Here is a 26163-nt window from a genome sequence, read left to right on the forward strand (position 1 = left end):
CCAAATTAGGATTTTCGCTCCGCAAGTCTCCGTCGCGCAATCGGCTAGCGCGTTCGGCTGTTAACCGAAAGGTTGGTGGTTCGAGCCCTCCCGGGGGCGTGTAATGTTTTTTTTTTTGCCATAAAACTTTCATTTTTTTTAAGGAACTAAATTACGACTTTGACTTCGCAAGCCTCCTTGACGTAATTGGCTAGCGCGGTCGGTTGTTAACCGAAAGGTTGGTGGTTCGAGTCCACCCGGAGGCGTGTAATGTTTTTTTATGCCTTAAACATTTCATTAATATTTTTTATGGAACTAAATTAAAATTTCAGCTTTGCAAGCCTACGAGGTGAATTCGGCTAGCGCGCTCGGCTGTTAACCGAAAGGTTGGTGGTTCGAGCCCACCCGGGGGCGTGTAATGTTTTTTATGCCTTAATAAACACTTCATAAATATTTTTATGGAACTAAATTAATATTTCAGCTTTGCAAGCCCCCGTGCCTTAATCGTCTAGCGCGTTCGGCTGTTAACCGAAAGGTTGGTGGTTCGATGCCACCCTGGGGCGTGCAATGTTTTTTTATGCTTTAATACTTTCATTTTTTTAAGGAACCAAATTAGGACCGTCACTTCACAAGACTCCTTGACGCAATCGGCTAGCGATTTCGACTGTTACCCGTAAGGTTGGTGGTTCGAGCCCACCCGGGGGCGAGTAGTAATTTTTTATGCCTTAAAACCCTCATTGACATTTTTTAAGGAACCTAATTAAGGCTTTAGCTTCGGAAGCCTCCATTGCGCTATCGGCTAGCGCGTTCTGCTATTAACCGAAAGGTTTGTGTTTGAACCCACTCGAGGGCGTGTATTGTTTTTTTATGACTAAAAACTTTCATTAATATTTTTTACGGACCAAACTAGGATTATAGCTCCGCAAGCCTCTGTGCCGCTATCGGCAAGCGCGTTTGGCAGTTAACCGTAAGGTTGTAGGTTCGAGCACACCTGTGGCGTGTATTGTTTTTATATGCCTTAAAACCTTCATTTATATTTTTTATGGAGCCAAATTAGGATTTGAGCTCCGCAAGCCTCCGTGGCGCAATCGGCTAGCGCGTTCGGCTGTTAACCGAAAGGTTGTTGGTTCGAGTTCACCCGGTGGCGTGTAATGTTTTTTTACGCCTTAAACATTTCATTAATATTTTTTATTCAACTAAATTAATATTTCAGCTTTGCAAGAATCCGTGGCGCAATCGGCTAGCGCGTTCGGCTGTGTACCGAAAGGTTAGTGGTTCGGCCCACCCGGGGGCGTGTAATAGTTTTTTCATGCCTTAAAACCTTCATTGACATTTTTTAAGGAACCAAATTAAGGCTTTAGCTTCAGAAGCCTCCATTGCGCAATCGGCTAGCGCGTTCTGCTGTTAGCCGAAAGGTTTGTGTTTCGAACCCACCCGAGGGCTTTTATTGTTTTTTTATGACTAAAAACTTTCATTAACATTTTTTACGGACGAAATAAGGATTATAGCTCCGCAAGCCTCTGTGCCGCTAGCGTCAAGCGCATTTGTCAGTTAACCGTAAGGTTGGAGGTTCGAGCCCACCCGTGGCGTGTATTGTTTTTATATGCCTTAAAACCTTCATTTAAATTTTTAAGGAACCAAATTAGGATTTTGGCTCCGCAACCCTCCGTGGCGCAATCGGCTAGCGCGTTCGGCTGTTAAACGCAAGGTTGTTGGTTCGAGTCCAACCGGAGGCGTGTAATGTTTTTTTATGCTTTAAAATTTCATTAATATTTTTTATGAAACTAAATTAATATTTCAGCTTTGCAAGCCTCCGAGCCGCAATCGGCTAGCGCGTTCGGCTGTTAACCGAAAGGTTGGTTGTTCGAGCACACCCGGGGGCGTGTAATGTTTTTTTATGCCTTAAACATTTCATTAATATTTTTTATGGAACTAAATTAATATTTCAGCTTTGCAAGCCTACGAGGCGCAATCGGCTAGCGCGTTCGGCTGTTAACCGAAAGGTTGGTGATTGGAGTCCACCCAGAGGCGTGTAATGTTTTTTTATGCCTTAAACATTTCATTAATATTTTTTATGGAACTAAATTAATATTTCAGCTTTGCAAGCCTCCGTTGCGCAATCGGTTAGCGCGTTCTGCTGTTAACCGAAAGGTTTGTGTTTCGAACCCACCCGAGGGCTTGTATTGTTTCTTTATGACTAAAAACTTTCATTAATATTCTTTACGGACCAAATTAGGATTATAGCTCCGCAAGCCTCTGTGCCGCTATCGTTAAGGGCGCTTGGCAGTTAACCGTAGGGTTGGATGTTCGAGCCCACTCGTGGCGTGTATTGCTTTTATACGCCTTAAAACCTTCATTTATATTTTTTAAGGATCCAAATTAGGATTTTCGCTCCGCAAGTCTCCGTCGCGCAATCGGCTAGCGCGTTCGGCTGTTAACCGAAAGGTTGGTGGTTCGAGCCCTCCCGGGGGCGTGTAATGTTTTTTTTTTTGCCATAAAACTTTCATTTTTTTTAAGGAACTAAATTACGACTTTGACTTCGCAAGCCTCCTTGACGTAATTGGCTAGCGCGGTCGGTTGTTAACCGAAAGGTTGGTGGTTCGAGTCCACCCGGAGGCGTGTAATGTTTTTTTATGCCTTAAACATTTCATTAATATTTTTTATGGAACTAAATTAAAATTTCAGCTTTGCAAGCCTACGAGGTGAATTCGGCTAGCGCGCTCGGCTGTTAACCGAAAGGTTGGTGGTTCGAGCCCACCCGGGGGCGTGTAATGTTTTTTATGCCTTAATAAACACTTCATAAATATTTTTATGGAACTAAATTAATATTTCAGCTTTGCAAGCCCCCGTGCCTTAATCGTCTAGCGCGTTCGGCTGTTAACCGAAAGGTTGGTGGTTCGATGCCACCCTGGGGCGTGCAATGTTTTTTTATGCTTTAATACTTTCATTTTTTTAAGGAACCAAATTAGGACCGTCACTTCACAAGACTCCTTGACGCAATCGGCTAGCGATTTCGACTGTTACCCGTAAGGTTGGTGGTTCGAGCCCACCCGGGGGCGAGTAGTAATTTTTTATGCCTTAAAACCCTCATTGACATTTTTTAAGGAACCTAATTAAGGCTTTAGCTTCGGAAGCCTCCATTGCGCTATCGGCTAGCGCGTTCTGCTATTAACCGAAAGGTTTGTGTTTGAACCCACTCGAGGGCGTGTATTGTTTTTTTATGACTAAAAACTTTCATTAATATTTTTTACGGACCAAACTAGGATTATAGCTCCGCAAGCCTCTGTGCCGCTATCGGCAAGCGCGTTTGGCAGTTAACCGTAAGGTTGTAGGTTCGAGCACACCTGTGGCGTGTATTGTTTTTATATGCCTTAAAACCTTCATTTATATTTTTTATGGAGCCAAATTAGGATTTGAGCTCCGCAAGCCTCCGTGGCGCAATCGGCTAGCGCGTTCGGCTGTTAACCGAAAGGTTGTTGGTTCGAGTTCACCCGGAGGCGTGTAATGTTTTTTTACGCCTTAAACATTTCATTAATATTTTTTATTCAACTAAATTAATATTTCAGCTTTGCAAGAATCCGTGGCGCAATCGGCTAGCGCGTTCGGCTGTGTACCGAAAGGTTAGTGGTTCGGCCCACCCGGGGGCGTGTAATAGTTTTTTCATGCCTTAAAACCTTCATTGACATTTTTTAAGGAACCAAATTAAGGCTTTAGCTTCAGAAGCCTCCATTGCGCAATCGGCTAGCGCGTTCTGCTGTTAGCCGAAAGGTTTGTGTTTCGAACCCACCCGAGGGCTTTTATTGTTTTTTTATGACTAAAAACTTTCATTAACATTTTTTACGGACGAAATAAGGATTATAGCTCCGCAAGCCTCTGTGCCGCTAGCGTCAAGCGCATTTGTCAGTTAACCGTAAGGTTGGAGGTTCGAGCCCACCCGTGGCGTGTATTGTTTTTATATGCCTTAAAACCTTCATTTAAATTTTTAAGGAACCAAATTAGGATTTTGGCTCCGCAACCCTCCGTGGCGCAATCGGCTAGCGCGTTCGGCTGTTAAACGCAAGGTTGTTGGTTCGAGTCCAACCGGAGGCGTGTAATGTTTTTTTATGCTTTAAAATTTCATTAATATTTTTTATGAAACTAAATTAATATTTCAGCTTTGCAAGCCTCCGAGCCGCAATCGGCTAGCGCGTTCGGCTGTTAACCGAAAGGTTGGTTGTTCGAGCACACCCGGGGGCGTGTAATGTTTTTTTATGCCTTAAACATTTCATTAATATTTTTTATGGAACTAAATTAATATTTCAGCTTTGCAAGCCTACGAGGCGCAATCGGCTAGCGCGTTCGGCTGTTAACCGAAAGGTTGGTGATTGGAGTCCACCCAGAGGCGTGTAATGTTTTTTTATGCCTTAAACATTTCATTAATATTTTTTATGGAACTAAATTATTATTTCAGCTTTGCAAGCCTCCGTGCCTTAATCGGCTAGCGCGTTTGGCAGTTAACCGTGAGGTTGTAGGTTCGAGCCCACCCGTGGCGTGTATTGTTTTTATATGCCTTAAAACCTTCATTTATATTTTTTTAAGGAACCAAATTAGGATTTTGGCTCCGTAAGCCTCCGTGGCGCAATCGGCTCGCGCGTTCGGCAGTTAACCGAAAGGTTGTTGGTTCGAGCCCAACCAGAGGCGTGTAATGTTTTTTTATGCTTTAACATTTCATTAATATTTTTTATGGAACTAAATTAATGTATCAGCTATGCACGCCTCCGTGGCGCAATCAGTTAGCGCGTTCGGCTGTTCGCCGAAAGGTTGGTGGTTCGAGCACACCCGGGAGCGTGTAATGTTTTTTTATGCCTTAAACATTTCATTAATATTTTTTATGGAACTAAATTAATATTTCAGCTTTGCAAGCCTCCGTTGCGCAATCGGCTAGCGCGTTCTGCTGTTAACCGAAAGGTTTGTGTTTCGAACCCACCCGAGGGCTTGTATTGTTTCTTTATGACTAAAAACTTTCATTAATATTCTTTACGGACCAAATTAGGATTATAGCTCCGCAAACCTCTGTGCCGCTATCGTTAAGGGCGCTAGGCAGTTAACCGTAGGGTTGGATGTTCGAGCCCACTCGTGGCGTGTATTGTTTTTATATGCCTTAAAACCTTCATTTATATTTTTAAGGAACCAAATTAGGATTTTGGCTCCGCAAGCCTCCGGCAAGCAGCCTCCGCAAGCAGGGTTCCTTAAAAATATATTTCAGCTCTGCAAGCCTCCGTGGCGCAATCGGCTAGCGCTTTCGGCTGTTAACCGAAAAGTTGGTGGTGCGAGCCCACCCGGAGGCGTGTAATGTTTTTTTATGCCTTAAACATTTTATTAATATTTTTAATGGAACTAAATTAATATTTCAGCTTTCCAAGCCTCCGAGGCGCAATCGGCTAGCGCGTTCGGCTGTTAACCGAAAGGTTGGTGGTTCGAGCCCACCCGGGGGTGTGTAATGTTTTTTTATGCCTTAAACATTTTATTAATATTTTTTATGGAACTAAATTAATATTTCAGCTTTGCAAGCCTCCGTGGCGCAATCGGCTTGCACGTTCGGCTGCTAACCAAAAGGTTGGTGATTCGAGTCCACCCGGAGGCGTGTAATGTTTTTTTATCCCTTAAACATTTCATTAATATTTTTTATTTAACTAAATTAATATTTCAGCTTTGCAAGCCTCCGTGGCGCAATCGGCTAGCACGTTCGGCTGTTAACCGAAAGGGTGTAGGTTCGAGCCCAACCGGGGGCGTGCAGTGTTTTTTTATGCCTAAATACTTTCATTTTTTTAAGGAACCAAATTAGGACCTTAACTTCACAAGCCTCCGAGGCGCAATCGGCTAGCGCGTTCGGCTGTTAACCGAAAGGTTGGTTGTTCGATCCCACCTGGGGGCATGTAATGTTTTTTTTTTTCGCCTTTAAACTTTCATTTTTTTAAGGAACCAAATTAGGACTTTGACTTCGCAAGCCTCCTTGTCGCAATTGGCTAGCGCGGTCGGCTGTTAACCGAAAGGTTGGTGGTTCGAGCCCACCCGGGGGCGTGCAATGTTTTTTTATGCCTTAATACTTTCGTTTTTTTAAGGAACCAAATTAAGACCTTAACTTTACAAGCCTCCTTGACGCAATCGGCTAGCGCGTTCGGCTGGTGTCCGTAAGGTTGGTGGTTCGAGCCCACCCGGAGGCGTGCAATGTTTTTTTATACCTTAAACATTTCATTAATATTTTTTATGGAACTAAATTAATAATTTAGCTTCGCAAGCCTCCGTGGCGCAATCGGCGAGCGCGGTCAGCTATTAACCGAAAGGTTGGTGGTTCGAGTCCACCCGGAGGCGTGTAATGTTTTTTTATGCCTTAAACATTTCATTAATATTTTTTATTTAACAAAATTAATATTACTGCTTTGCAAGCCTCCGTGGCGCAACAGGCTAGCGCGTTCGGCTGTTAACCGAAAGGTAGGTGGTTCGAGCCCGTCCGGGGGCATGTAATGTTTTTTTATGCCTTAAACATTTCATTAATATTTTTTATGGAACTAAATTAATATTTCAGCTTTGCAAGCCTCCGTGGCGCAGTCGGCTAGCGCGTTCGGCTGTTAACCGAAAGGTTGGTGGTTCGAGCCCTCCCGGGGGCGTGTAATGTTTTTTTTTTGCCATAAAACTTTCATTTTTTTTAAGGAACTAAATTACGACTTTGACTTCGCAAGCCTCCTTGTCGTAATTGGTTAGCGCGGTCGGTTGTTAACCGAAAGGTTGGTGGTTCGAGTCCACCCGGAGGCGTGTAATGTTTTTTTATGCCTTAAACATTTCATTAATATTTTTTATGGAACTAAATTAAAATTTCAGCTTTGCAAGCCTACGAGGCGAATTCGGCTAGCGCGTTCGGCTGTTAACCGAAAGGTTGGTGGTTCGATGCCACCCTGGGGCGTGCAATGTTTTTTTATGCTTTAATACTTTCATTTTTTTAAGGAACCAAATTAGGACCTTACGGTCCTAATTTGGTTCCTTAAAAATCAGGGGTCATAATTTGGAGTCACTGCACAAGACTCCTTGACGCAATCGGCTAGCGATTTCGACTGTTACCCGTCAGGTTGGTGGGTCGAGCCCACCCGGGGGCGAGTAGTGTTTTTTTATACCTTAAAACCTTCATTAAAATTTTTTATTAAATTAAATTAATATTTCAGCTTTGCAAGCCTACGTGGCGCAATCGGATAGCGCGTTCGACTGTTAACTGAAAGGTTGGTGGTTCGCGCCCACCCGGGGGCGTGTAATATTTTTTATGCCTTAAAACCTTCATTGACATTTTTTAAGGAACCTAATTAAGGCTTTAGCTTCGGAAGCCTCCATTGCGCTATCGGCTAGCGCGTTCTGCTATTAACCGAAAGGTTTGTGTTTGAACCCACTCGAGGGCGTGTATTGTTTTTTTATGACTAAAAACTTTCATTAATATTTTTACGGACCAAACTAGGATTATAGCTCCGCAAGCCTCTGTGCCGCTATCGGCAAGCGCGTTTGGCAGTTAACCGTAAGGTTGTAGGTTCGAGCACACCTGTGGCGTGTATTGTTTTTATATGCCTTAAAACCTTCATTTATATTTTTTATGGAGCCAAATTAGATTTTGAGCTCCGCAAGCCTCCGGGGCGCAATCGGCCAGCGCGTTCGGCTGTTAACCGAAAGGTTGTTGGTTCGAGTTCACCCGGAGGCGTGTAATGTTTTTTTACGCCTTAAACATTTCATTAATATTTTTTATGAAACTAAATTAATATTTCAGCTTTGCAAGCCTCCGAGGCGCAATCGGCTAGTGCGTTCGGCTGTTAACCGAAAGGTTGGTTTTTCGAGCCCACCCGGGTGCGTGTAATGTTTTTTTTTTCGCCTTTAATTTTTCATTTTTTTTAAGAAACCAAATTAGGACTTTGTCTTCGCAAGCCTTCTTGTCGCAATCGGCTAGCGCGGTCGGCTGTTAACCGAAAGTTTGGTGATTCGAGTTCACGAGGCGTGTAATGTTTTTTTATGCCTTAAACATTTCATTAATATTTTTTATTCAACTAAATTAATATTTCAGCTTTGCAAGAATCCGTGGCGCAATCGGCTAGCGCGTTCGGCTGTGTACCGGAAGGTTAGTGGTTCGGCCCACCCGGGGGCTTGTAATAGTGTTTTTATGCCTTAAAACCTTCATTGACATTTTTTAAGGAACCAAATTAAGGCTTTAGCTTCAGAAGCCTCCATTGCGCAATCGGCTAGCGCGTTCTGCTGTTAACCGAAAGGTTTGTGTTTCGAACCCACCCGAGGGCTTTTATTGTTTTTTTATGACTAAAAACGTTCATTAACATTTTTTACGGACCAAATAAGGATTATAGCTCCGCAAGCCTCTGTGCCGCTATCGTCAAGCGCATTTGTCAGTTAACCGTAAGGTTGGAGGTTCGAGCCCACCCGTGGCGTGTATTGTTTTTACATGCCTTAAAACCTTCATTTAGATTTTTAAGGAACCAAATTAGGATTTTGGCTCCGCAACCCTCCGTGGCGCAATCGGCTAGCGCGTTCGGCTGTTAAACGCAAGGTTGTTGGTTCGAGTCCAACCGGAGGCGTGTAATGTTTTTTTATGCTTTAAAATTTCATTAATATTTTTTATGAAACTAAATTAATATTTCAGCTTTGCAAGCCTCCGAGCCGCAATCGGCTAGCGCGTTCGGCTGTTAACCGAAAGGTTGGTTGTTCGAGCACACCCGGGGGCGTGTAATGTTTTTTTATGCCTTAAACATTTCATTAATATTTTTTATGGAACTAAATTAATATTTCAGCTTTGCAAGCCTACGAGGCGCAATCGGCTAGCGCGTTCGGCTGTTAACCGAAAGGTTGGTGATTGGAGTCCACCCAGAGGCGTGTAATGTTTTTTTATGCCTTAAACATTTCATTAATATTTTTTATGGAACTAAATTATTATTTCAGCTTTGCAAGCCTCCGTGGCGCAATGAGTTAGCGCGTTCGGCTGTGCAACGAAAGGTTGGTGGTTCGAGCACACCCGGGAGCGTGTAATGTTTTTTTATGCCTTAAACATTTCATTAATATTTTTTATGGAACTAAATTAATATTTCAGCTTTGCAAGCCTCCGTTGCGCAATCGGCTAGCGCGTTCTGCTGTTAACCGAAAGGTTTGTGTTTCGAACCCACCCGAGGGCTTGTATTGTTTCTTTATGACTAAAAACTTTCATTAATATTTTTTCGGACCAAATTAGGATTATAGCTCCGCAAACCTCTGTGCCGCTATCGTTAAGGGCGCTAGGCAGTTAACCGTAGGGTTGGATGTTCGAGCCCACTCGTGGCGTGTATTGTTTTTATATGCCTTAAAACCTTCATTTATATTTTTAAGGAACCAAATTAGGATTTTGGCTCCGCAAGCCTCCGGCAAGCAGCCTCCGCAAGCAGGGTTCCTTAAAAATATATTTCAGCTCTGCAAGCCTCCGTGGCGCAATCGGCTAGCGCTTTCGGCTGTTAACCGAAAAGTTGGTGGTGCGAGCCCACCCGGAGGCGTGTAATTTTTTTTTATGCCTTAAACATTTCATTAATATTTTTAATGGAACTAAATTAATATTTCAGCTTTCCAAGCCTCCGAGGCGCAATCGGCTAGCGCGTTCGGCTGTTAACCGAAAGGTTGGTGGTTCGAGCCCTCCCGGGGGCGTGTAATGTTTTTTTTTTTGCCATAAAACTTTCATTTTTTTTAAGGAACTAAATTACGACTTTGACTTCGCAAGCCTCCTTGTCGTAATTGGTTAGCGCGGTCGGTTGTTAACCGAAAGGTTGGTGGTTCGAGTCCACCCGGAGGCGTGTAATGTTTTTTTATGCCTTAAACATTTCATTAATATTTTTTATGGAACTAAATTAAAATTTCAGCTTTGCAAGCCTACGAGGCGAATTCGGCTAGCGCGTTCGGCTGTTAACCGAAAGGTTGGTGGTTCGATGCCACCCTGGGGCGTGCAATGTTTTTTTATGCTTTAATACTTTCATTTTTTTAAGGAACCAAATTAGGACCTTACGGTCCTAATTTGGTTCCTTAAAAATCAGGGGTCATAATTTGGAGTCACTGCACAAGACTCCTTGACGCAATCGGCTAGCGATTTCGACTGTTACCCGTCAGGTTGGTGGGTCGAGCTCACCCGGGGGCGAGTAGTGTTTTTTTATACCTTAAAACCTTCATTAAAATTTTTTATTAAATTAAATTAATATTTCAGCTTTGCAAGCCTACGTGGCGCAATCGGATAGCGCGTTCGACTGTTAACTGAAAGGTTGGTGGTTCGCGCCCACCCGGGGGCGTGTAATATTTTTTATGCCTTAAAACCTTCATTGACATTTTTTAAGGAACCTAATTAAGGCTTTAGCTTCGGAAGCCTCCATTGCGCTATCGGCTAGCGCGTTCTGCTATTAACCGAAAGGTTTGTGTTTGAACCCACTCGAGGGCGTGTATTGTTTTTTTATGACTAAAAACTTTCATTAATATTTTTACGGACCAAACTAGGATTATAGCTCCGCAAGCCTCTGTGCCGCTATCGGCAAGCGCGTTTGGCAGTTAACCGTAAGGTTGTAGGTTCGAGCACACCTGTGGCGTGTATTGTTTTTATATGCCTTAAAACCTTCATTTATATTTTTTATGGAGCCAAATTAGATTTTGAGCTCCGCAAGCCTCCGTGGCGCAATCGGCCAGCGCGTTCGGCTGTTAACCGAAAGGTTGTTGGTTCGAGTTCACCCGGAGGCGTGTAATGTTTTTTTACGCCTTAAACATTTCATTAATATTTTTTATGAAACTAAATTAATATTTCAGCTTTGCAAGCCTCCGAGGCGCAATCGGCTAGTGCGTTCGGCTGTTAACCGAAAGGTTGGTTTTTCGAGCCCACCCGGGTGCGTGTAATGTTTTTTTTTTCGCCTTTAATTTTTCATTTTTTTTAAGAAACCAAATTAGGACTTTGTCTTCGCAAGCCTTCTTGTCGCAATCGGCTAGCGCGGTCGGCTGTTAACCGAAAGTTTGGTGATTCGAGTTCACGAGGCGTGTAATGTTTTTTTATGCCTTAAACATTTCATTAATATTTTTTATTCAACTAAATTAATATTTCAGCTTTGCAAGAATCCGTGGCGCAATCGGCTAGCGCGTTCGGCTGTGTACCGGAAGGTTAGTGGTTCGGCCCACCCGGGGGCTTGTAATAGTGTTTTTATGCCTTAAAACCTTCATTGACATTTTTTAAGGAACCAAATTAAGGCTTTAGCTTCAGAAGCCTCCATTGCGCAATCGGCTAGCGCGTTCTGCTGTTAACCGAAAGGTTTGTGTTTCGAACCCACCCGAGGGCTTTTATTGTTTTTTTATGACTAAAAACGTTCATTAACATTTTTTACGGACCAAATAAGGATTATAGCTCCGCAAGCCTCTGTGCCGCTATCGTCAAGCGCATTTGTCAGTTAACCGTAAGGTTGGAGGTTCGAGCCCACCCGTGGCGTGTATTGTTTTTACATGCCTTAAAACCTTCATTTAGATTTTTAAGGAACCAAATTAGGATTTTGGCTCCGCAACCCTCCGTGGCGCAATCGGCTAGCGCGTTCGGCTGTTAAACGCAAGGTTGTTGGTTCGAGTCCAACCGGAGGCGTGTAATGTTTTTTTATGCTTTAAAATTTCATTAATATTTTTTATGAAACTAAATTAATATTTCAGCTTTGCAAGCCTCCGAGCCGCAATCGGCTAGCGCGTTCGGCTGTTAACCGAAAGGTTGGTTGTTCGAGCACACCCGGGGGCGTGTAATGTTTTTTTATGCCTTAAACATTTCATTAATATTTTTTATGGAACTAAATTAATATTTCAGCTTTGCAAGCCTACGAGGCGCAATCGGCTAGCGCGTTCGGCTGTTAACCGAAAGGTTGGTGATTGGAGTCCACCCAGAGGCGTGTAATGTTTTTTTATGCCTTAAACATTTCATTAATATTTTTTATGGAACTAAATTATTATTTCAGCTTTGCAAGCCTCCGTGGCGCAATCAGTTAGCGCGTTCGGCTGTGCAACGAAAGGTTGGTGGTTCGAGCACACCCGGGAGCGTGTAATGTTTTTTTATGCCTTAAACATTTCATTAATATTTTTTATGGAACTAAATTAATATTTCAGCTTTGCAAGCCTCCGTTGCGCAATCGGCTAGCGCGTTCTGCTGTTAACCGAAAGGTTTGTGTTTCGAACCCACCAGAGGGCTTGTATTGTTTCTTTATGACTAAAAACTTTCATTAATATTTTTTCGGACCAAATTAGGATTATAGCTCCGCAAACCTCTGTGCCGCTATCGTTAAGGGCGCTAGGCAGTTAACCGTAGGGTTGGATGTTCGAGCCCACTCGTGGCGTGTATTGTTTTTATATGCCTTAAAACCTTCATTTATATTTTTAAGGAACCAAATTAGGATTTTGGCTCCGCAAGCCTCCGGCAAGCAGCCTCCGCAAGCAGGGTTCCTTAAAAATATATTTCAGCTCTGCAAGCCTCCGTGGCGCAATCGGCTAGCGCTTTCGGCTGTTAACCGAAAAGTTGGTGGTGCGAGCCCACCCGGAGGCGTGTAATTTTTTTTTATGCCTTAAACATTTCATTAATATTTTTAATGGAACTAAATTAATATTTCAGCTTTCCAAGCCTCCGAGGCGCAATCGGCTAGCGCGTTCGGCTGTTAACCGAAAGGTTGGTGGTTCGAGCTCACCCGGGGGTGTGTAATGTTTTTTTATGCGTTAAACATTTTATTAATATTTTTTATGGAACTAAATTAATATTTCAGCTTTGCAAGCCTCCGTGGCGCAATCGGCTTGCACGTTCGGCTGCTAACCAAAAGGTTGGTTATTCGAGTCCACCCGGAGGCGTGTAATGTTTTTTTTATGCCTTAGACATTTCATTAATATTTTTTATGGAACTAAATTAATATTTCAGCTTTGCAAGCCTCCGTGGCGCAATCGGCTAGCACGTTCGGCTGTTAACCGAAGGGGTGGAGGTTCGAGCCCAACCGGGGGCGTGCAGTGTTTTTTTATGCCTAAATACTTTCATTTTTTTAAGGAACCAAATTAGGACCTTAACTTCACAAGCCTCCTTGACGCAATCGGCTAGCGCGCTCGGCTGTTACCCGTAAGGTTGGTATTTCGAGCCCACCCGGGGACGTGTATTGTTTTTATATGCCTTAAAAACTTCATTTATATTTTTTAAGGAACTAAATTAGGATTTTGGCTCCGCAAGCCTCCGTGGCGCAATCGGCTAGCGCGTTCGGCTGTTAACCGAAAGGTTGGTTGTTCGAGCCCACCCGGGGGCGTGTAATGTTTCTTTATGCCTTAAACATTTCATTAATATTTTTTATGGAACTAAATTAATATTTTTGCTTTGCAAGCCTCCGTGGCGCAATCGTCTAGCGCGTTCAGCTGTTAACCGAAAGGTTGGTGGTTCGAGCCCACCCGGGGGCGTGTAATGATTCTTTTTTTTTTGCCAATAAACTTCCATTTTTTTAAGGAACCAAATTAGGACTTTGACTTCGCAAGCCTCCTTGTCGCAATTGGCTAGCGCGGTCGGCTGTTAACCGAAAGGTTGGTGGTTCGAGCCCACCCGGAGGCGTGTAATGTTTTTTTTTTTTTTTTTTTTGCCTTAAAACTTTCATTTTTTTAAGGAACCCAATTAGGATTTTCATTTCGCAAGCCTCCTTGACGCAATTGGCTAGCGCGATCAGATATTAAACGAAAGGTCAGTGGTTCGAATCCACCTGGAGGCGTGTAATGTTTTTTTATGCCTTAAACATTTCATTAATATTTTTTATGGAACTAAATTAATATTTCAGCTTTGCAAGCCTCCGTGGAGCAATCGGCAAGCGCGTTCGGCTGTTAACCGAAAGGTTGGTTGTTCGAGCCCACCCGGGGGCGTGTAATGTTTTTTGTTTCGCCTTTAAACTTTTATTTTTTTAAGGAACCAAATTAGGACTTTGACTTCGCAAGCCTCCTTGTTGCAATTGGCTAGCGCGGTCGGCTGTTAACCGAAAGTTTGGTGATTCGAGTCCACCCAGAGGCGTGTAATATTTTTTGATGCCTTAAACATTTCATTAATATTTTTTATGCAACTAAATTAATATTTCAGCTTTGCAAGCCTCCGAGAAGCAATCGGCTAGCGCGTTCGGCTGTTAACCGAAAGGCTGGTGGTTCGAGCCCACCCGGGGGCGTGTAATGTTTTTTATGCCTTAAACATTTCATTAATATTTTTTATGGAACTAAATTAATATTCCAGCTTTGCAAGCCTCCGTGGCGCAATTGTCTAGCGCGTTCAGCTGATAACCGAAAGGTTGGTTGTTCGATCCCACCCGGGGGCATGTAATGTTTTTTTTTTTCGCCTTTAAACTTTCATTTTTTTAAGGAACCAAATTAGGACTTTGACTTCGCAAGCCTCCTTGTCGCAATTGGCTAGCGCGTTCGGATGTTAACCGAAAGGTTGGTGGTTCGAGCCCACGCGGGGGCGTGCAATGTTTTTTTATGCCTTAATACTTTCGTTTTTTTAGGAACCAAATTAGGACCACAACTTTACAAGCCTCCTTGACGCAATCGGCTAGCGCGTTCGGCTGGTGTCCGTAAGGTTGGTGGTTCGAGCCCACCCGGAGGCGTGCAATGTTTTTTATGCCTTAAACATTTCATTAATATTTTTTATGGAACTAAATTAATAATTTAGCTTTGCAAGCCTCCGTGGCGCAATCGGCTAGCGTGGTCAGCTATTAACCGAAAGGTTGGTGGTTCGAGTCCACCCGGAGGCGTGTAATGTTTTTTTATGCCTTAAACATTTCATTAATATTTTTTATGGAACTAAATTAATATTTCAGCTTTGCAAGCCTCCGTGGCGCAATCGGCTACCGCGTTCGGCTGTTAACCGAAAGGTTGGTGGTTCGAGCCCACCCGGAGGCGTGTAATGTTTTTTTATGCCTTAAACATTTCATTAATATTTTTAATGGAACTAAATTAATATTTCAGCTTTGCAAGCCTCCGTGGCGCAATCGGCTAGCGCGTTCGGCTGCTAACCGAAAGGTTGGTGGTTCGAGCCCACCCGGAGGCGTGTAATGTTTTTTTATGCCTTAAACATTTCATTAATATTTTTAATGGAACTAAATTAATATTTCAGCTTTCCAAGCCTCCGAGGCGCAATCGGCTAGCGCGTTCGGCTGTTAACCGAAAGGTTGGTGGTTGGAGTCCACCCGGAGGCGTGCAATGTTTTTTTATGCCTTAATACTTTCATTTTTTTAAGGAACCAAATTAGGACCTTAACTTCACAAGCCTCCTTGATGCAATCGGCTAGCGCGTTCGGCTGTTACCCGTAAAGCATTGGTTTCCTAGCAGCGAACACGCTTAGCGTCGGCGTCGTTCCTCGCCGAGGCGAAAACTTGATTCTTCTGCTCATGCGCGCCCGAGCCAATTCGGCGTTCTGAGTGGTCACGTCGGAATCTACTTGACTTTGATTTCAGCGTTACGTCGATGAGCGACGTCGAAGATCGGCGATTCGCTTCAAGGAAACCAAGGCTTAAGGTTGGTATTTATATGCCTTAAAACCTTCATTTATATTTTTTAAGGAACTAAATTAGGATTATGGCTCCGCAAGACTCCGTGGCGCAATCGGCTAGCGCGTTCGGCGGTCAACCGAAATGTTGTTGGTTCGAGTCCACCCGGAGGCGTGTAATGTTTTTTTATGCCTTAAACATTTCATTAATATGTTTTACGAAACTAAATTAATATTTCAGCTTTCCAAGCTTCCGAGAAGCAATCGGCTAGCGCGTTCGGCTGTTAACCGAAAGGTTGGTTGTTCGATCCCACCCGGGGGCATGTAGTGTTTTTTTTTGCCATAAAACTTCCATTTTTTTAAGGAACCAAATTAGGAATTTGACTTCGCAAGCCTCCTTGACGCAATTAGCTAGCTTAGTCGGCTGATAACCGAAAGGTTCGTGATACGAGTCCACCCGGAGGCGTGTAATGTTTTTTTATGCCTTAAACATTTCATTAATATTTTTTATGGAACTAAAATAATATTTCAGCTTTGCAAGCTTCCGTGCCTCAATCGGCTAGCTTGGTCGGCTGTTAACCGAAAGGTTCGTGATACGAGTCCACCCGGAGGCGTGTAATGTTTTTTTATGCCTTAAACATTTCATTAATATTTTTTATGGAACTAAATTCATAGTTCAGCTTTTCAAGTCTCCGTGGCACAATCGGTTAGCGCGTTCGGATGTTAACCGAAAGGTTGGTGGTTCGAGCCCACGCGGGGGCGTGCAATGTTTTTTTATGCCTTAACACTTTCGTTTTTTTAAGGAACCAAATTAGGACCTTAATTTTACAAGCCTCTTTGACGCAATCGACTAGCGCGTTCGGCTGGTGTCCGTAAGGTTGGTGGTTCGAGCCCCGCCCCCCCGGAGGCGTGCAATGTTTTTTTATGCCTTAAACATTTCATTAATATTTTTTATGGAACTAAATTAATATTTCAGCTTTGCAAGCCTCCGTGGCGCAATCGTCTAGCGCGTTCAGCTGATAACCGAAAGGTTGGTTGTTCGATCCCACCCGGGGGGCATGAAATGTTTTTTTTTTTCGCCTTTAAACTTTCATTTTTTTAAGGAACCAAATTAGGACTTTGACTTCGCAAGCCTCCTTGACGCAATTGGCTAGCGCGGTCGGCTGTTAACCGAAAGGTTGGTGATTCGAGTCCACCCGGAGGCGTGTAATGTTTTTTATGCCTTAATAAACATTTCATAAATATTTTTATGGAACTAAATTAATATTTCAGCTTTGCAAGCCTCCGTGCCTTAATCGGCTAGCGCGTTCGGGTGTTAACCGAAAGGTTGTTGGTTCGATGCCACCCGGGGGCGTGCAATGTTTTTTTATGCTTTAATACTTTCATTTTTTTAAGGAACCAAATTAGGACCTTAACTTCACAAGACTCCTCGACACAATCGGCTAGCGAGGTCGACTGTTTCCCGTAAGGTTGGTGGTTCGAGCCCACCCGGGGGCGAGTAGTGTTTTTTTATACCTTAAAACTTTCATTAATATTTTTTATTAAACTAAATTAATATTTCAGCTTTGCAAGCCTCCGTGGCGCAATCGGATAGCGCGTTCGGCTGTTAACTGAAAGGTTGGTGGTTCGCGCCCACCCGGGGGCGTGTAATCTTTTTATGCCTTAAAACCTTCATTGACATTTTTTAAGGAACCAAATTAAGGCTTTAGCTTCGGAAGCCTCCATTGCGCTATCGGCTAGCGCGTTCTGCTATTAACCGAAAGGTTTGTGTTTGAACCCACTCGAGGGCTTGTATTGTTTTTTTATGACTAAAAACTTTCATTAATATTTTTTACGGACCAAACTAGGATTATAGCTCCGCAAGCCTCTGTGCCGCTATCGGCAAGCGCGTTTGGCAGTTAACCGTAAGGTTGTAGGTTCGAGCACACCTGTGGCGTGTATTGTTTTTATATGCCTTAAAACCTTCATTTATATTTTTTAAGGAACCAAATTAGGCTTTGAGCTCCGCAAGCCTCCGTGGCGCAATCGGCTAGCGCGTTCGGCTGTTAACCGAAAGGTTGTTGGTTCGAGTCCACCCGGAGGCGTGTGATGTTTTTTTATGCCTTAAACATTTCATTAATATTTTTAATGGAACTAAATTAATATTTCAGCTTTCCAAGCCTTCGAGGCGCAATCGGCTAGCGCGTTCGGCTGCTAACCGAAAGGTTTGTTGTTCGAGCCCACCCGGAGGCGTGTAATGTTTTTTTATGCCTTAAACATTTCATTAATATTTTTTATACAACTAAATTAATATATCAGCTTTGCAAGAATCCGTGGCGCAATCGGCAAGAGCGTTCGGCTGTTTACCGAAATGTTGGTGGTTTGAGCCCACCCGGAGGCGTGTAATAGTTTTTACATGCTTTTCTTTAACTTCACTCGTTGTACGTAACTTTTTATTTTCGCTTTTTCCTAAAGTTTGGATTGCTGGAAACATGTTTACATACATGTATATACTGAAAAAAAAATTGTTTGTTTGTTTGTTTGTTTGTTTGCTTGTTTGTTTGTTTGTCTGTCTGTATGACCGGATTTTTTCAAATCTTGCAACTTTGATTAAACCAACTTCCAGATGTCCTAGGGTACTATTTTTTTTTTAAAACACTCGTCATGGATGACAATACAAGGTTCCATCATGAGTTTTGGACCCGGATAACCAGGTCGATGATGACGGACCGGTATACTCGCGGGTTACATGCTCTTCTTTAACTTCACTCGTTGTACGTAAATTTTTAATTTCGCTTTTTCCTTCAGTTTGGAGTACTGGAAACATGTTTACATGCATGTATATGCTGAAAAAAAAATGTTTGTCTGTTTGTTTGTTTGACCAGATTTTTTCCTATCTTGCAACTTTTTTTAAACCAACTTTAAGATATCTTAGGGTGATAATTTTTTTTAAAATAAAAAAACATTCATCTTAGATGACAATACAAGGTTCCATCATGATTTTTGGACCTGGACATCCAATTCGATGATGACGGGCAGGTATATTCGAGGGTCAAAAAAAAAAAAAAAAACATAATATGTAACTAAAATTAAAAAGTCTTCTTACAGACACTCTAAACCGCCAAAAAAAGTGACTAACAACGAAAAGAGAAACAGCAACACAGCGCAAAAGAAGGTTGGAAAAGGCTCGTGTGAAATATACAGCTAAGAAGCTTAATAATAATGAAGATGTTCAACCCAAGTGACAGAACGGGAACGTTTTTGACCACGTCGTTTAAAAGAAACCGCCTGCAGAACGTAAAGTTTGCTTAGCAGCAAACAGGTTGAAAAATTCATAATCTCGCTCAATCGAGATTTCTGAAGAACGCAAAGCTCGCCAAGAATCAGATCGTCAAAGTAATTCTCAACGTGAAGCAAATGAATCCGATCAAAAACATAAAGCTCGCTTTGTGATTGAGCAAGCTATACGTCGAGCTACTAATCCTTTCAAACGACGGACCATTGAAAATAACCCCTGTTTTGCCTTATCTTTGATGAATTGAGTTTCAGTTTAAGTAAGTTTGTTTCTATTCTTGGTAGTGTGAACTTGAAATATCTTTAAGTTGTCGTTAACCCCACTAAGTACTTTACAGCAATCTCTACTTGTTTCTTGTGTTCTTTTTTTCAAAATCAATTGAAAAGTCAAGCTTGCTACACTTTTTTGCTGTTATTATTATTACATGATTTTCTTTAACTTCACTCGTTGTACGTAACTTTATAATTTCGCTTTTTAATTCAGTTTGGAGTGCTGGAAACATGTTTACATGCATGTATATACTGAACAAAATTGTTTGTCTATATGACCGGATTTTTTCAAATCTTGCAACTTTGATTAAACCAACTTCCAGATGTCCTAGGGTGCTATTTTTTTAAACACTCGTCTTAAATGACAATAGAAGGTTTCATCATGACTTTTGGAACCGGACATCCAGGTCGATGATGACGGACCGGTATATTCGGGTGGTTACATGCTTTGCTTTAACTTCACTCGTTGTACGTATTTTTTTAATTTCACTTTTTCCTTCAGTTTGGAATGCTGGAAACATGTTTGCATGCATATACTGAGAAAAAAATGTTAGCCTGTTTTTTTTTGTTTTTTTGTCTTTATAACCGGGTTTTTTTCAAATCTTGCAACTTTGAATAAACCAACTTCCAGATGTCCTAGTGTGCTATTTTTTTAAACTCTCGTCTTTGATGACAATACAAGGTTCCATCATGATTTTGGACCTGGACATCCAGGTCGATGATGACGGACCGGTGGTCAAAAAAAATATATATATATATATATATATATATATAACTAAATTAACTATTTTGTAACAATGAGCAGCACGAAAATTTTTTTTCTTTAAATTCATTTTATTTTTTTAATACAGTTTTTAATTTATGAAACCATATTTATTTTTAAAAATAAAAATAATTTTGAATTTTTATCAAATCTTACAATTTTGATTAAACCAACTTCCAGATGTCCCAGGGTGCTATTAATTTTTAAACTTGATGCATGATGCAACCTTGTATGGACTTGGACATCTAGGTCGATGATGACGGACCGGTACATTCGGGGGCTAAAAAAAAATATAAAAAAAAAACGAAATATATAACTAAAATTTAAAAACATTTCTTACAGACACTCTAAACCACCAAAAAGAAGTGACTAACAATGAAAAAAAAGAAACAGCAACGCAGCGCAAAAGAAGGTTGGAAAAGGCTCGTGACAAATATGCAGCTAAGAAGCTTAACGAAGATGTTCAATCCAAACGAAGAAAATTAGTGACAGAAAGGGAACGTTCTTCACAACGTCGTTTAAACGAAACCCCTTCAGAACGTAAAGTTCGCTTAGCAGCAAATAGGTTGAAAAATTCACAATCTCGCTCAATCGAGATTTCTGAAGAACGTAAAGCTCGCCAAGAAAGAGATCGGCAAAGAAATTCTGAACGTCGAGCAAATGAATCCAAACAGAAACGTAAAGCTCGCCAAGAAAGAGATCGGCAAAGAAATTCTGAACGTCGAGCAAATGAATCCAAACAGAAACGTAAAGCTCGCTTGGCGATTGAGCAGCAGCGGAGTTCTAAACGTCGAGCTGAAGAATCTGAAGAACAACATGAAACTCGCTTAGCGATTGAGCAGCAGCGGAGTTCTAAACGTCGAGCTGAAGAATCTGAAGAACAACATGAAACTCGCTTAGCGATTGAGCAGCAGCGGAGTTCTAAACGTCGAGCTGAAGAATCTGAAGAGCAACATAACACTCGCTTAGCGATTGAACAGCAGCGGAGTTCTAAATGTCGAGCTGAAGAATCTAAAGAACAACACGAAGCTCGCCTGACGATTCAACAGCAACGGAGTTCTAAATGTCGAGCTGAAGAATCTAAAGAACAACACGAAGCTCGCTTGGCGATTCAACAGCAACGGAGTTCTAAATGACGAGCTGAAGAATCTAAAGAACAACACGAAGCTCGCTTGGCGATTCAACGGCAACGGAGTTCTAAACGTCGAGCTGAAGAATCTGAAGAACAACATGAAGCTCGCTTAGCGATTGAACAGCAGCGGAGTTCTGAACGTCGAGCTGAAGAATCTAAAGAACAACACGAAGCTCGCTTGGCGATTCAACAGCAACGGAGTTCCAAATGTCGATCAGAAGAATCTAAAGAACAACACGAAGCTCGCTTGGCGATTCAACGGCAACGGAGCTCTAAACGTCGAGCTGAAGAATCTGAAGAACAACATGAAGCTCGCTTAGCGATTGAACAGCAGCGGAGTTCTGAACGTCGAGCTGAAGAATCTGAAGAACAACACGAAGCTCGCTTGGCAATTCAACAGCAGCGAAGTTCTCAGCGTCAAATGATCAAAGTTCTAGAAAATGATGCTCGTTTAGCATATATCCGTCAGCATGTTTCTCAACTTCGTATTGTAGAACGAGAAAGTGAAACGCTTAAAGAACGTACACTTCGCTTGGCGAATGAACGCTTTCAAATTTGCCAACATCGTTACAACGAAAGTCTTGAAGAACATACAATACGTTTAACCAAACAACAACAATACCGTCAACATATTAATGCTGATATTACTACTTTTGAAAAAGAGATAAACTCATTTTGTGACAATGTATGTCAAATTTGTTCTAAAAGGTGCTATCCAAACCAGGTTCTAAAGTTTAAATTACCATCTCCAAAACCTGAATTTCTTCCCAATGAATTGATCGAAAAAGACCAGTTAGTGCTGTGTCATCGTTGCAAGAACCATATTATAAGTCGTAAAACGACCTCACCACCAAAGGCTTACTGGAATAATCTTTATCCCGGAGAAGTGCCGAATGTTTTGCAAGAGCTCACGCAATCTGAGCAACGACTACTGTCTCGTATAATACCATTCGTCAAGATCATTAAATTCAGCGGTTTATACGGCCAGTATGGTTTCAAAGGTCAAGCTATTCTTTTTGCACAAGACATCTTTGAAATTAGTGAGAAATTGCCACGTATGCTTCCCAGATCTCCAGATGATGCAGGAATCATCGTAATAACCGAGAGGCTTGAAAACTTAGACATCACACGGGAGTTTTCAATTTCTCGCGATCGAGTTTACGCTGCTCTGCAATGGCTTATCCGAAATAACCCATTATACTGTGACGTTGAAATTGATTATAACGTCGAACTTGATAATAGCGCGTTAGTTAGAGTGGCAGATGAAGTCATAGAAGCTGTCCACGTCGAGAATGAACAACCTACAGCATATGTTCAGTTGAACGATAATTCTTCAATTTTAAGAGCATCATGGAATCAAGCTAATGAAATAATATTCAAAAATTTTCCAGGAATTCAGTGCTGTGCTATGGTTTTGGCCAACATCACAAAGGCCTCTATAATCTCCCCTCATTTGTGGACAAAAAATATTTTAGATATGAACATGATTGAAGGCGACAACTTGTACAAAACAGTTCGCATTCTTACTGAACAAGGACACGAAGAAGCATTCGAAATAGTAAATGGTTTTTTATTGGTTAAAAATTTTAATGTCATCAAACACGGTGTAACCATTTTTGGCAGAAATTTTACATTGGAATACAACGATGAGCCACGTTTGTATGGAGTTCTCAATGATGCAGCGAACGAAGGGAATATTGGTTATACTTTACATGAAGCACTGTCAGAACTATTCCAAAATTATACAGCGGGTATTTTAATTTCATCGGGAAAGTCGTATGGTGTCATGTACTACAACAATATGTACTACTTTACAGATTCGCATTCATGTGGACCAAAAGGTGCAAGTGCCAGAGATGAATCAGGAAGAGCATGTGTGATTCAGTCACGTACACTACAAGAACTTGTACGTATTTGCAAAAGAGCGACTGGATCTCGTAACGTGCAATTTACAATTGACTATATCAAAGTAATTTTTGATGAATCAGTAGAAAATCAAAATATTTTGGCTGAAGAAGCAAATCATCCACAATTGCACAACTCCATTCAACCTCAAACTCAAGTACCTTCCTGTCCACTGGTGCTTCAAACATCTGTAATGGCACCGATAGACTGTGCTCAACCAGATGTTGAAGATGAACTCGAGTTGAACGAAAATATCAATGAAATCAGAAGAAAGACTCGTGATAACATTGTTAATATCGGACATGAGCTGAAAGCTGAAGAGTTAGCTTGGTTTTTCTTGTTTCCGTATGGCATAAATGGCTTTAAAACATCAAGAGCAGTCAGTATCACTGCATTAGATTACTTTCAAAGCCGAATTCTAGGCAATGATTTACGATTTCAACGCAATGATTATCTCTTTTATGCTTTATCGATGTTCGAATATGAACGAGTTAAATCTACCATATCTGCTTGTACTAAAAAAATTCATGGACAAGATGGCATGATCGAAGACGTTCATTTGTATTTAAGAAATTTGAGAGGTTCTGCAGCCTATTGGAGAGGGGCTTTAAATGAACTCGTAGCCCAGATTAAATGTCTGGGGCCACCAACTTACTTTGTCACCTTCAGCTGTAATGATTTGTATTGGACTGACATGAAAAAGGCGTTGTTGATTGTCGACGATCGCTCCGACGAAGATCCAAATGACTTGACATTATATCGACACAGCGCCTTATAGAACAATATCCAGTGATTGTTAGTCGTCATTTTATGGTCAGAGTAAATGCTCTCTTGAAGTTAATCCTCCGCAACAATAAAATCTTGGGTGGCAAAGTAAATGACTTCTGGTGGCGCGTTGAGTTCCAAAATCGTGGCAGTCCCCATCTGCACATGATTATTTGGATTGAAAATCATCCTTCGTTCGAAACACCTGAAGGAATCCTAAAACTTGACGAAGTTCTGACCTGTGAATTACCCCCCGTTGACGATGAACTTTATGAGATCGTCAAAAAGTGCCAAATACATCATCATACGCATACGTGTGAGAAAAATAACTCTGATACCTGCCGATTCAACTTTCCCAGAAAAGTTTGCACTGAAACACGCATCATCGCTCATACATCAGATGAGTTCATTCGTAACGGTGGAAGAATTTGCCTCTTGAAACGCCGACCCAAAGAGAGTTATGTGAATAACTATAATAAGTCACTTCTTTTGATATGGAAGGGCAACATAGATATTCAACCATGTGGCTCCAATGAATCTATAGCATATTACGTCGCTAAGTACATATCCAAGTCCGAACCCACACAGTTAAATTCCAGCATTGCACAGGCGATTCAACAAATCCGCCGAGATGAGACAAATATTTCTCGCAAACTTTTCAAAATATGTATGCGTCTAATGAGTGAGCGACAAGTTTCGGCATGCGAGTGTGTTTTTAGACTCTGCCATTTAAATTTACGAGACAGTTCAAGACAATGTGTTTTCCTCAACACCAGAAAACCCGAGCAAAGATACAGAGTATTAAAATTCAACGAAGCGGGAGATAACACCGGACTGTGCGCAAACATCTTTGATAGATACGAAAAAAGACCTCTGGAGCATCAAAATTTCAACTTTGCGAACATGACCTTGATGGAATTCGCCATGAAATTTAATCCATATTACGCGAAACCACAAAGCAAAGAATTTGTTGAGGAGAGTATTGACATTGACGTTTATAATGATAATGTTCCCCATAAGAGAAAAAAAAAAAGAATTGATTACTTTGATGGACAATTGTAAAATAGAAATAAGAAATGTAACTGCTGTTGTAAGAGTTCCATACTTCGTTGCCTCCACTGATCCGGAGAATTTTTACTACAGTCTTCTTCTGCAATACATGCCCTACCGCTCGGAGCAAGAACTACTTGAAGGATTTAATTCTTCAAAAGAAGCCTTTCTTGCTCGAGAAGAGGCTTTAATAAAAAGAAACAGCGAGCAAATGGAAGAATATCGAGAACGAGATAGACAACTGGAGAATGCCTTTAACCAAGCTCACGCATTCGAAATACTCGATGCAGAACCGCTTGAATTGCAGGAAGACGTTGACGAAGAAGTTTTGGAACAACAAATAATGGACGACATTCAATTTCAAAATGCAGTCCAAGCAATGAACTTGCGTCAAAAAGACATATTCAAGTACATTACATCAAGTATTCAAGACCAATTGGGTGGCAGCCAACACCGAGAAAGACTTTTCATCACTGGCCAAGCTGGCACTGGAAAAACATTTCTTTTCAATCTACTGAAAAATCAAGTCAACCGATGTTACGCCAAGCCAGTAGTCAAAGTATGTGCTTTAACAGGTGTAGCTGCACGATTGGTTGGAGGATCCACATTACACAACTCGTTGAAATTACCAGTTTAAAAAGATGGTCGTATTGTGGAAATGCCTTTACTAACTGGAATATTTCTCCAAACTATGCGTCGACTTTGGACAGACATTGAATTCTTCTTCATTGATGAAATATCCATGGTACCGTACGAGATGCTATGCATGATTGACTCGCGTTTGAGGCAATTAAAGAACACTGACAATTTTTTTGGAGGCCTTAACATTCTAGTATTTGGTGATCTAATGCAGCTTCCACCTGTGAGAGGAAGACAAATATTCCAACAGCCCGAGCACATGATTCCGGCTACTGACTTATGGAAACTTTTTTCTTTGGTAGAATTGGTGGACAATATGAGACAGCAAGGAGACATGTTGTTCGTTGACCTCTTAAATGCTCTTAGAATTGGTGAACTCTCGGCACAGCATATGGCTGTTTTACTTGAGAGAGAAAGTTCTGATATGGATGGAGAGTTTTCCATTGAAAGAGCCTTAAGAATCTACCCAACTAACAAGCAGGTAGATGAACATAACAATCGAGTTCTCCAGTATTTCAGGAGCAAAAATACTAGTATCTACAAAATTCGTGCCCAAGATCAACTAATCGATGCAACAAAAAAACTCAACGAAAATACAAGTATCGATAGCATCATTTCAAAAGACATTAACAAGACCGGAGGTTTACCGCGAGAATTAGAAATTTTCGTAGGAGCTAAGGTTAAGAGCCAATATTGACGTCACCAAAGGTCTTGTTAATGGAGCTATAGGATTTGTAAAAGAGATTGTTTGGCCATATTTTCGCAGAGCTCAAGTGTATGCCGAGGACATACCATCTATTCTCATCAATTTCGGTAAAGACGGCATACACAAAATCGAGCCGAAATCCATTCAATTTCCAGCTT

At 41.6% G+C, this 26163-nt stretch overlaps 1 protein-coding gene and 7 non-coding genes across 8 annotated transcripts; all 8 read left to right on the forward strand.

Annotated features, from left to right (window-relative positions):
• Window positions 1-6256: 6256 nt before the first annotated feature.
• Window positions 6257-6330, forward strand: Trnan-auu (transfer RNA asparagine (anticodon AUU)). Its single transcript has one exon. It is a non-coding gene; the product is annotated as a tRNA-Asn (tRNA).
• A 222-nt stretch (window positions 6331-6552) lies between these two features.
• On the forward strand, window positions 6553-6626 carry Trnan-guu (transfer RNA asparagine (anticodon GUU)). Its single transcript has one exon. It is a non-coding gene; the product is annotated as a tRNA-Asn (tRNA).
• Window positions 6627-14259: 7633 nt separating this feature from the next.
• Window positions 14260-14333, forward strand: Trnai-gau (transfer RNA isoleucine (anticodon GAU)). The gene has a single exon. It is a non-coding gene; the product is annotated as a tRNA-Ile (tRNA).
• Window positions 14334-14694: 361 nt separating this feature from the next.
• On the forward strand, window positions 14695-14768 carry Trnan-auu (transfer RNA asparagine (anticodon AUU)). Its single transcript has one exon. It is a non-coding gene; the product is annotated as a tRNA-Asn (tRNA).
• A 74-nt stretch (window positions 14769-14842) lies between these two features.
• Trnan-guu (transfer RNA asparagine (anticodon GUU)) lies at window positions 14843-14916 on the forward strand. The gene has a single exon. It is a non-coding gene; the product is annotated as a tRNA-Asn (tRNA).
• A 74-nt stretch (window positions 14917-14990) lies between these two features.
• On the forward strand, window positions 14991-15064 carry Trnas-gcu (transfer RNA serine (anticodon GCU)). The gene has a single exon. It is a non-coding gene; the product is annotated as a tRNA-Ser (tRNA).
• A 2448-nt stretch (window positions 15065-17512) lies between these two features.
• On the forward strand, window positions 17513-17586 carry Trnan-guu (transfer RNA asparagine (anticodon GUU)). The gene has a single exon. It is a non-coding gene; the product is annotated as a tRNA-Asn (tRNA).
• Window positions 17587-20134: 2548 nt separating this feature from the next.
• LOC129233946 (trichohyalin-like) lies at window positions 20135-23623 on the forward strand (the record flags this gene model as incomplete). The annotated part of the gene is made up of 2 exons (XM_054867865.1): window positions 20135-20933; window positions 23382-23623. Coding segments are annotated over 2 exons (1041 nt in total), but the record flags the coding sequence as incomplete, so codon positions are not given.
• Between the last annotated feature and the right edge of the window lie 2540 nt (window positions 23624-26163).

Source organism: Uloborus diversus, unplaced genomic scaffold (genome assembly GCF_026930045.1).
Source record: "Uloborus diversus isolate 005 unplaced genomic scaffold, Udiv.v.3.1 scaffold_825, whole genome shotgun sequence".
Classification (NCBI taxonomy): domain Eukaryota; kingdom Metazoa; phylum Arthropoda; class Arachnida; order Araneae; family Uloboridae; genus Uloborus; species Uloborus diversus.